Raw genomic sequence first — 10,339 nt, 5'->3', positions numbered from 1 at the left:
TCACTGGGGCCATCCCAGCCTCACAGGGGCCGTCTCAGCCGTCACAGGGGCCGTCTCAACCTCACATGGGCCGTCTCAACCTCACCGGGGCCGTCTCAGCCTCACCGGGGCCGTCTCAGCCTCACCGGGCCCGTTTCAGCCTCACCAGGCCCGTTTCAACCTCACCGGGGCTGATTTCAACCTCACCAGGGCTGTTTCAACCTCGCCGTGGCCGTCTCAACCCCACCGGGGCCGTCCCACCCCCACCGGGGCCGCCTCAACCTCACCGGGGCCATCTCAGCCTCACCGGGGCTGTCCCAGCCTCTTGGGGGCCGCCTCAGCCTCACGGGGGCCATCTTGGCCTCACGGGGGCCGTGTCAGCAACACGAAGTTTGGCATTCTGTCCTTTGTTGGGCGGCTCCTTGCTGGATAAACTCTCCAGGCGTTCCTGGTGGCTTAATATCTGGTATGCTAGCTTGGATTTCGTTTTCTACCAAGTGCGCAGACTGCCTGTCTACAGTCTCCCAGCGTCCCAAGTGAGACTGGATCTGATGGATCTGCCTGTGCGTTTGCTGGTACAGTGGTTCCACGTCGCTGGCCCAGCCGGGTCCGGCTCCAGCTTCCTCCAAACCTGATTCTGCTTCTTGAGTGTGTCCCTTATGTATGCGAGGAGTTGAAATCTGCATTCTGCTGGGCTGTGCTGCAAAAGCGCCGGAGGTTCTCTTTGTGCCACTAGCACAGCTTGGGTGGGGATGTAAATTGAGTAGGGTGGGGTCCCCGGGAATCACCAGGGCAGAGCAAGGGGCAATGGCGTCTCTGCGACTCCTTGCCTCTCCGCGACTCTGCGTCTGGCGTCCCTGAGTGCTGGCAAGCAGCTCTGCGAGACAGCCACTCTTGCTCTCCAGCCCGTTGCAAGGCCATCCGCCTCTCTCTGTAGGGGTCTGGGACCTCAGGATCCCGCCCCAAACAAGCTCAGTGGATTTGAGAGTCTGCATCCCCTTCTGATTGAAAAAACCCGCGCATCCAGTTGCAGCCAGCCTCTGTTCTTGGTGAATCACCAGGGCGGGTCCAGCTTTCCCATGGTTCTGAATGATAACTGTTTGTTTTATAGTTGGTAGTCTCGATGTTGTTGTGGGAGGCAGCACGCACGGGTCTGTACCTTACACCACCATCTTGGTTCTCTCTAGTTTTACTTTTTTTTTTTTTTTTAATATATTTTATTGATTTTTTACAGAGAGGAAGGGAGAGAGATAGCCTGGTGCTCGACTCTGCCCCTCTGTTCTTGGCGAATCACCAAGGCGGGTCCAGCTTTCCCATGGTTCTGAATGATAACTGTTTGTTTTATAGTTGGTAGTCTCGATGTTGTTGTGGGAGGCAGCACGCACAGGTCTGTACCTTACACTGCCATCTTGGTTCTCTCTAGTTTTACTTTTTAAAAAACTTCTGGAAGCTGAGATCATTCTCCTGCTAAAATAAAGTTTCAGGATAATTCCTAGTGCTCAGGGCACGTGGCCCTGTCCCTCAGATAGCAGGTCCTTGGTGTGGTGTTTCATTGCCAGAACTGCCCTTTGCAATGCATGCCTTAAGAGTTCCTTATTCTTCAAACCTTAAATCTGAGTCAGTTCTTGAGACAGAAGTCCCAGAATTCACAGAATAGAAGTTCACCTGCTTCCTACTGTTAGAGCTCACTATCACAATTCTACTCTTTCCAACTTAAAATTTACAAAAAATATTTATGTGCTATTGTTTGATTTACATTTATTTTTTTACTTTATTGTAAGCTCCCTTAGTGCAGAGTCCATATGTGGGCTTTCCACAGTTGCACTTAATGCCAAGTAGGAAACTAATGAACATTTGTGAATTAATGAACAAATGAACCAATGATTGTTTACCGATTCCTTCTAGAAAGTTTATTTTTCTTGGCTTCTATAGTGCCATATTTCCTTGATTTTTCTTCTTTCTCTCTGGCTTCTTCTTACCAAACTCCTCTGATCATTTCATAAGTGTTAGTTGTACTAAAAATACTTCTATAGATCATCTTCTCTTATTACTCTACCTATTCTCTATCAGAAATCTTAAGTACTTTCATTTTTTTCCCTAGGCAAGATCATTCTTCTAATCTCCAATTATATATGTAACCTTAAGTGCCTCTTGAAACATAGACAAATAAACTCAGCGTTTTCAAAAATAAACTCATGATTTAATGAGTTTATAAAATTAAACACACCACATCTATGCCATCTCCCATGATCTCTCTCAGTTGTTCAATCCAGACCATAGGTTTTACCATTCTTTTGTTACGTTTCCCATCTTAAATTGCTCAGCAAATTCTATTGACTCCACATGCTAAGTTTTGTCTTCTGGCTGTAGAGCATAGAGCCAAGGTGCTAACTACAGTCTTCTACACCATCTTATGCTTCAGGAAGACCTAAAACACCTTTGCTAAATGTAGTTTAAGAAGCGTTTCATAAACTAACGCAAGCTTCCAGTTATTTAGTCTTTCTTGAACTTACAAATTTAAGCCCAATCATTGGAGTGTTGTAAATAATTTTTATATGATTCATGGGACCTCTTCAATAAAAAGTTGAATAAAAACTTTTAAGAAAGATTCAATAAATTTCTACTGTTTGTGTGCTATCTCTCAGTGTGTTTGTTTCAATTCTAAAAATATACCTAGCATCCGTTTCAATTTTTAAAGAGATTTCAAGAGACAAATTTTTCCTCACAAATAATAATAACCAGACCAAATTACAACCAGTTTGCAATCTATTAAACTCACACCGTGAAAGGTGAATGTGCACAATTTGACTTTCTGGCGATCATATAACAGTCTACAAAATTTGTTGTGATAGTTACCTGCTGATAAAAATATTTTCACTTAGAAATTCTATTACTATTTTTCATCTAAATTAAGTCTTATTCCATGAAAAGCCAATTTCTAAACCTCATCCCAGCAGAGGTCTAGCAGATGTCTGTTTATGTTATCTTTAGGAGCCATGACAACAAAAAGCCATGTGAGCCCATAGCAATTTACAAGTGCTCCAAACCCAGGAGGCTGGTACAGCAAACATCCACATACTAATTTTGTCATTAATCTCCAACCATCAGCTGACTAAGGATGTTACAGCTGCATTGGAAACACGTTGCAGTTTTAAATCACTTCATCAAGTAACTCATCTTAGTGTTATATTTTATTACTATTCCAACAGGAATGGCAAGAAGGATCAATGATATATATAGCCAATACCTAAGTTAAATGAGCTGAATATAATAAAACTGTCATCTAGAATTCAAGGGGCATTAGTTTGTTTTTTTTTTTAATCATCTATCTATATGGAGAATTTCTTATTAAATAGGGTGTTTTCAAGATAGGTGATTTGCTCCTTTTAAACTCTGGTATCTTAAACCATAAAGAATACTTCCACTGTATTATAGACGGTCCTATCTATCAGAACTAGGATATGGTCAACATATTTTATCCTTTCCTTGATGTCCCATAATCATTACGATGAACAATACTTATTATATTGTAATGCAATGATAACCTTGGTTTTAATTTAGGAGTGTGGGTTTTATTTTACTCATTGCCATAGGGACTCACATGTGTGAGGAGCCAATATAAGTTACCAGGAGAAAAAGCTCTTGCCTTTCAAGACAAACAAGCAAGATAAACCTCTCTAGTGTGGAAAGAATCTAAGTAGGAGAGAACAGTGTCAAGTAAGGGTTGTTCAATTAGATATCTGAGCTTTCTCAGCTCTCATTGATTAGCTACCTAGCATTGAGCAAGGTCCTTAACTCAGTTTCCACATACATACATAAAATGAGGCCAATAATACCAGCTACAAGGTCAGAGCCCAGGGATAAATTAGATAATGTGTATGGAGTGCTTAGAAGAGTGCCTGATACATATTAGAGATTATTGGTTATTAATGGAGGGGGCAGAAAATTAATTTGGAATCGTATTGTTGTATATAGAAATACAAAAAGAGTTCATAATATAACAGAAGACATGACTGGGTAGGAGGAAGGGATTGGAGAAAGATGGAGGTAAAAAAAGAAAGATTTGAAAGAAGTGTCCTCTAAAAGGTAAATACATGGATTAAAAAAGATGATTTTAGAGGATTATATATATATTGGTAGTCCATTGGATATGTGTCCATTGGTTATGCTTATATAAGTCCTGTGATTGATATCTTACCCCCCCGCCCCCCCCCCCGCAAAACTCCCCAGCCTTCCCGCTGTAATTTGACAGTTTGTTCAATGCTTCTCTGCCTCTGTATCTATCTTTTTGTTCATTAACTTATAATGTTATTTATTATCCATAAATGAGTGAGATCATGTAGTATTTTTCTTTCACTGCCTGGCTTATTTCACTTAGCATAATGCTGTCCAGTTCCATCCATGCTGCTGCAAATGGTAAGAATTCCTTTTTTTTTTATAGCAGCATAGTATTCCATTGTGTAGATGTACCATAGTTTTCTAATCCACTCATCTGCTGATGGGCATTTAGGCTGTTTCCAAATTTTAGTTATTGTAAATTGTGCTGCTATGAACATAGGGGTGCATATATCCTTTCTGATTGGTGTTTCTGTTTTCTTGGGATATATTCCTAGAAGTGGTATTACTGGGTCAAATGGCAGTTCCATTTTTAAATTTTTGAGGAAACGCCATACTGTGTTCCACAATGGCTGCACCAGTCTGCATTCCCACCAGCAGTGAAGGAGTGTTCCTTTTTCTCCGCATCCTTACCAGCACTTGTCATTTGTTGATTTGTTGATGACAGCCATTCTGACAGGTGTGAGGTGGTACCTCATTGTTTTTTTGATTTGCATCTCTCGGATGATTAGTGACTTTGAGCATGTTTTCATGTGTCTCTTGGCTTTCTGAATGTCCTCTTTCGAAAAGTGTCTATTTAGGTCCTTTGCCCATTTTTTGATTGGGTTGTTTATCTTTCTTTTGTTAAGTTGTATGAGTTCTCTGTAAATGTTGGAGGTTAAACCCTTATTGAAGATAACATTGGCAAATATGTTCTCCCATGCAGTGGGCTTTCTTGTTGTTTTGTTGATGGTTTCTTTTGCTGTGCAGAAGCTTTTTATTTTGATGTAGTCCCATTTGTTTATTTTCTCCTTAGTCTCTCTTGCCCTATGATCTGTGTCTGTAAAGATACTGCTACGACATATGTCTGCAATTTTGCTGCCTATGGAGTCTTGTAGGGTTTTTATGGTTTCCTGTCTTACATTCAAGTCCTTTAGCCATTTTGAGTTTGTTTTTGTGTATGGTGTAAGTCAGTGATCTAGTTTAATTTTTTTGCATGTATCTAACCAAATTTCCAAGCACCATTTATTAAAGAGGCTGTTTTGACTCCATTGTATGCTTTTGCCTCCTTTGTCAAATATTAATTGAGTATAATGGCTTGGGTCAATTTCTGAATCCTCTATTGACCAGCGGTTCTCAAGCTGTGGGTCGCAAAGAATGAAAATACATTCTGCACATCAGATATTTACATTACGATTCCTAACAGTAGCAAAAATATAGTTATGAAGTAGCAAGGAAAATAATGTTATGGTTGGGGGTCAGCACAACATGAGGAACTGCATTAAAGGGTGCCGGCATTAGGAAGGTTGAGAAGCACTGTAATCAGAAAAGAGGATCAGAGTGATTATTTCCATCCAATATGACTAGAACCATGACAGAGATAAGCACAGACTAGCCCTGGGCCCCAGGGGAGGGTACCTCACACAGACAGGAAAAGGTAATTAGAAAGACTCTCCTAGAGTACATGCCCTTGACCAGAATGGAATCTGGGACTCTTGAGTCCACAGGCCGTCACTCTGTCCACTGAGCCAAAGCACTCAGGGCTCTTCTCTTCTCTTCTTTTTCCCTAGAAGTAGGAAAGGAGGAAGGCAGAGGGTTTTGAATCTGTACCAAAAGGAGGGAAAAAGAACTCTACTTGGACAGAGAGCAGTCCAAATAAGACCCCAGAGGCTTGAAATAGTGTACAAGTTGGGGAATTATGATGTGTTCCAACCATAAAGTGAAAGAAAGGATGGAAGGAGATGAGGTTGGAGAAAGGGGTCCCAGGCTGTCCTCACATGAAGTCATTACAAAGCCTCTCTTTCCCACACTCCCTCCTCACTTTCTCCCTTTTACCAGGTTCATCTATTTGCTTTAAAATAACCCCTCAATTGAAAATATTTGAGGTTGTTTTATCTTCCTTCTCCCGACCCAGGAACACTTGCGAGTGGGAGTTACAGATGCCCGGAGGGGCGCAGTCACAACGAGGTGGGCGTGGCCTGCGGGTGAGCGGAGTTCCCAGGTCCCTTTGGGGGTTGGTCAGGGGCAGCCCTGCCCGTGTCCTCCCCGGCTGTGTGACCACCTGGGCCTCACCCGGACCCGGAACACAGGCCACCAGATAGCCAGCCGCCCCACTCCGCTTTATGCCGACCCCACAGCCCGAAGCAGGAAGAGGGAGCCTGGCCCGCCCACGGCATCCCACGGTCAACCCAGAGACGGCACCTGTTCCCGCAGGTCCCGCTCCCAGCTCAGTGCAGAGAGAACCCCAGTCACCTCCTGGGCGGAGCACTCTCAGGGGTCCCCGAATCACTCCCTCCTCAGCCGGTGTCCCCGCCGCCACGCTGTGATGAACTCTGTCCCTCGGGAATCTGTCATTTGGGGGAGACAGGCAGGTTAGTTACTATTGTGGAAGGCTGAGCGAAATAAATGCTTTCATAAACGTATAGACGTGCGTTATGGAGACACAGGGAGACAGTGATGACAGCTGGCGGGGCATCGGGAGGAGCAGGCATCAGAACGGGGCTTCAAAGGATGCCACGAAGGAGGAGGGAGGGGGGTGCCACAGAGAAGGGGGAGGGTGCCATGGAGAAGGGAAGGGGGAGGGTGAAGGGGGGTCGGAGGGAGGAAGCCATGGAGAAGGGGGGAGGAAGCCATGGAGAAGGGGGAGGGGAGACAGAGATGAGCGAAACACTGACCTGAATCTCAAGCTATTACCGAGGCTTTAACTTTTTGATGAGCCGGATGATAGCCATATATATATATATATATATTATGGATTTCAGAGAGGAAGGGAGAGGGAGAGAGAGATAGAAACAGCAATGATAAGAGAGACTCATTGATTGGCTGCTGCCTGCACGCCGCCTACTGGGGATCAAGCCCACAACCCAGGCATGTGCTCTGACTGGGAATGAAACACCGGGCCTCTTGGTTCAGAGATGATGCTCAATGCACTGAGCCACACCAGCCGGCCAGGTGTTAGCTTGAAGTTCAAAGCTCAGCATGATCTTAAAGATGCCTGCCTCACCCAGTTCCCTCATCAGCTGGAGCATTATTTGTTTGTTTATGTATATAAAAGCACAGGCTGACAAATTCCACAATAGCGGGTCTCCCCGCACCCCCCCCCCCCCCCCCGGGCTGGGCTTGGGGGGCCTCCGAGGAACCCAGGCTGCCAGCTTCATCCCTGGGCATGAGCACAGGCTTGGCCCAGCTGGTTCTGCGAACACCCCGAGGGCGAGCACCTAGAGGCTCCCAGAGCCTCCTCAGCTTCTCACCTAATCACACACAACGAGTCCTCAATCATTCACTAACCCAGCCGGTATTTAACCAAGCCCGGCCCGGGGTGCGCGGCGAACGTGGGGAGGCTTGGGGCGAGCGTGGGGAGGCTTGGGGTGAGCGTAATAAAGGCTCTTATATTTAAATTTAAATTCTGAGTGGGTGGTCTATCTCGCTGAGTGAACCCATAACACTAGAGCCCTTGGGTCTGGAATGAGGAACCTGATTTGGAAAAAAGCGGTTTACAGAAGCAGAAACAGTTTCATGTTATCTAAATTACAGTTTTTGGGTCTCTGGAATACTCAGTCAACAGGGACACGTTAACTGGAGCCCTCTGACCTTGGTATAATTGTGCTGTCCTTCCCAGGTAAAGGAAAATGTGCTTTCTAAGACCAGTAAGACCACAACCAATGGGATAGTCACATTACAATCAATAGGGTATTTAATTGAATGGGATGATTTATATAATTCAGAAAATCAAAATAACTTTTCCATTATTTTAGCAAGCAAATAAGTACAGAAACCAAACAGCAGGGTTAAAGTTAAACTATAGTTTCTACCCGAGATGATTGGTACCATACTTCACCACCTGGGGTTAAGAGCTCAAACTCTGGGCCATTTTAATATCTCAGGCTAACAGAGGGTCCATAGGGCAAAAATTAACTGGTCCCACATCCCCCATGGCAATGTTGAGTGCACACAGCCCTGTGCAAGGGTGCAGCGGCCTGGGTCCTGGGAGAGGGCTTCAGCCAGGCCGCTGGCAGTCCCTCCCTCATTTTGCACGGCCCTCAGGAGAGGAAGGCAGACTATTCAGCCCTAAGGAGGGTCCTCCTCCCCACACTGAGCATCCACTTCTGGTGCCTTCAAAGGAGCCTGGAATAAGAAGAGAACGTGGCTGTGAGAGCAAAGATTTCTCATGGGCCCGGACCGAAGCCATCAGTTGAGGAACAGAGAAAAATGAAAAGAGCTGAGAGGGAAAAAGTAAAAGTAAAAAGATAAAGTATTGTATACATTTGCCTTCATGCTTAAGACCACAGAAAATATCCATGAAATTCCGCTAATAATAAATAAAATGCTTCCATGCTGTTGAGCTCAGCCAAAAAGCAAAATCTTTAATGGTAGGATGGCAAGTATTAGCAAGCCTATGGGGGAGGTTAGGGAGCACTGGTGAGCCCATACAATGCCCTGGGCAACCTCCAGGAGGACCTCCTGCCTGCATTTGAGCCGAAACAGGACTGAGCCTTCTAGTTCTTACTCTGTCAGGATCTCTGCTCCTCCTCCTCTGCCCACGGCCGAAGGCTGGGTCTCTCCTGTCCATCTCAATTCTCTGAGAACCAGACTCCCCCTGACACCCCAAGGTTTTCCCCACTCAGACCACCTGGGTCAGAATGTTCTGGTCCTGCACTCCCTTGCCAGGGCTCAGAGGACCCACGGCAGCAGGCTGGCCTCTGACAATGGCCTCTCCCAGGGTGCCCAGTCCAGTCGCCATCTGACTCTCTCAGGCATATGACAGACACAGGTTTTTTGTTTGCCCCATTCTAGGTTTTTAAAAAATACTAAAATCTAAACATTTTTATAGAAGCACACTATACATACAAAAAAGTGCACAGATTGTAAGTGTATAGCCCACTCAGTTATCGCAAAGTGACCCTATCAATGTAACCATCACCCAGACCAAGAGATAGAACAGGAACCTGCAGATGCACATGGTCTTAGAAATCCTGTCGCCGACCAGATGCAACTGGGGGCCCAGCTTCTGCACTACATGTGCTTCTCATCTGACACGTCTCAAAAGGATTTCAAAACCTCGTACGGTGTCATCTTCCACTGCCATCTAACTGTGCAGAGAGATCTCATCTCCCACCATGTCAAAGGCTTCCAGAGGGCGGGGCCCCAGCTACGGATATGTACTCTGTCTGGAGAGTTTGAATGACAGGATGAATCCAGCCCTGGGCATGCAGGTGTCCCAACCCTTGTCAGAGGCTCTTGGGCCTCATTCTTAGGCCTCATACTGTCCTTTTTAGGTGTCACAGGAGAACCAATGACTCAGGTCTCCACTCAAGCACTAGAGCAACATTAGTAGCTCTACCCTACAGAGACAGTCCTGGGATTAGAAGGTAGAATTCTAGCTCTTTGACTCATGCAACAAGCATGGATTAAATACCCACCATGGCCCAGGAAAGGCACGTAACGCAGATGCAGTCCCTGCCCTCGTGGAGAAAACTCAGGCACCCAGCACTTCAGGAAGTAGCAAGAAAACCCTATAGAATTCAAGCCACTGCCTCACCCCTGCTCCGGTCACACTCCCCTGGGAAGGGGGTTGGGCTGTCTCCAGGCCTGCGGTGGAGAGAAATGTGCCTTAACCAGCGATCTTTGCTCTTCTGCAGGCCCTGCCATCCCGGTGGGTGTGGACGTGCAGGTGGAGAGCTTGGACAGTATCTCGGAGGTGGACATGGTACGCAGTGCCCTTGGTGGGGCAGCCTAGAGTGTGGGGTCTCGAGGTTAAGGTTCTGGGAGAGCCTGTGGCTGGTGGGGCTGCACTGGTGCAAGCTGTGCCTGGGTGGGCCAGGTGGAGCTGGTGGGAGTAACACTGGGACTTGGAAGTAAGTCCAGGTACAGTAAAATCTAAAGCAGGGGCTCTCAAGCTTCATGGGTAAAAGTAACTGGGGGACTTGGTTCAATGCAGACCTCTGGGCCCTGTCCTAAGCTTTCTGATTCAGAGTCTCTGGGAGTGAGGCCCAGCACTTCACACTTTAAACACACCCTTCAAGTGATGCAAGCGGTCAGATAACCC

At 45.9% G+C, this 10,339-nt stretch overlaps 1 protein-coding gene across 1 annotated transcript in view; it reads left to right on the top strand.

Moving 5' to 3' along the window:
• Positions 1 to 10,339, top strand: part of GABRR2 (gamma-aminobutyric acid type A receptor rho2 subunit) — a 37,577-nt gene that overhangs the window by 14,466 nt on the left and 12,772 nt on the right. The window contains exon 3 of the mRNA XM_006091792.3: positions 9,933 to 10,000. Within this exon, the coding sequence (XP_006091854.1) occupies positions 9,933 to 10,000 (68 nt within the window). The remainder of the gene's footprint in view (positions 1 to 9,932; positions 10,001 to 10,339) is intronic.

Source organism: Myotis lucifugus, unplaced genomic scaffold (assembly GCF_000147115.1).
Source record: "Myotis lucifugus unplaced genomic scaffold, Myoluc2.0 scaffold_96, whole genome shotgun sequence".
In the NCBI taxonomy this organism is placed as follows: domain Eukaryota; kingdom Metazoa; phylum Chordata; class Mammalia; order Chiroptera; family Vespertilionidae; genus Myotis; species Myotis lucifugus.
Note: the sequence above shows the minus strand (reverse complement) of the source record. Positions and strands in the feature narration are given on the sequence as shown.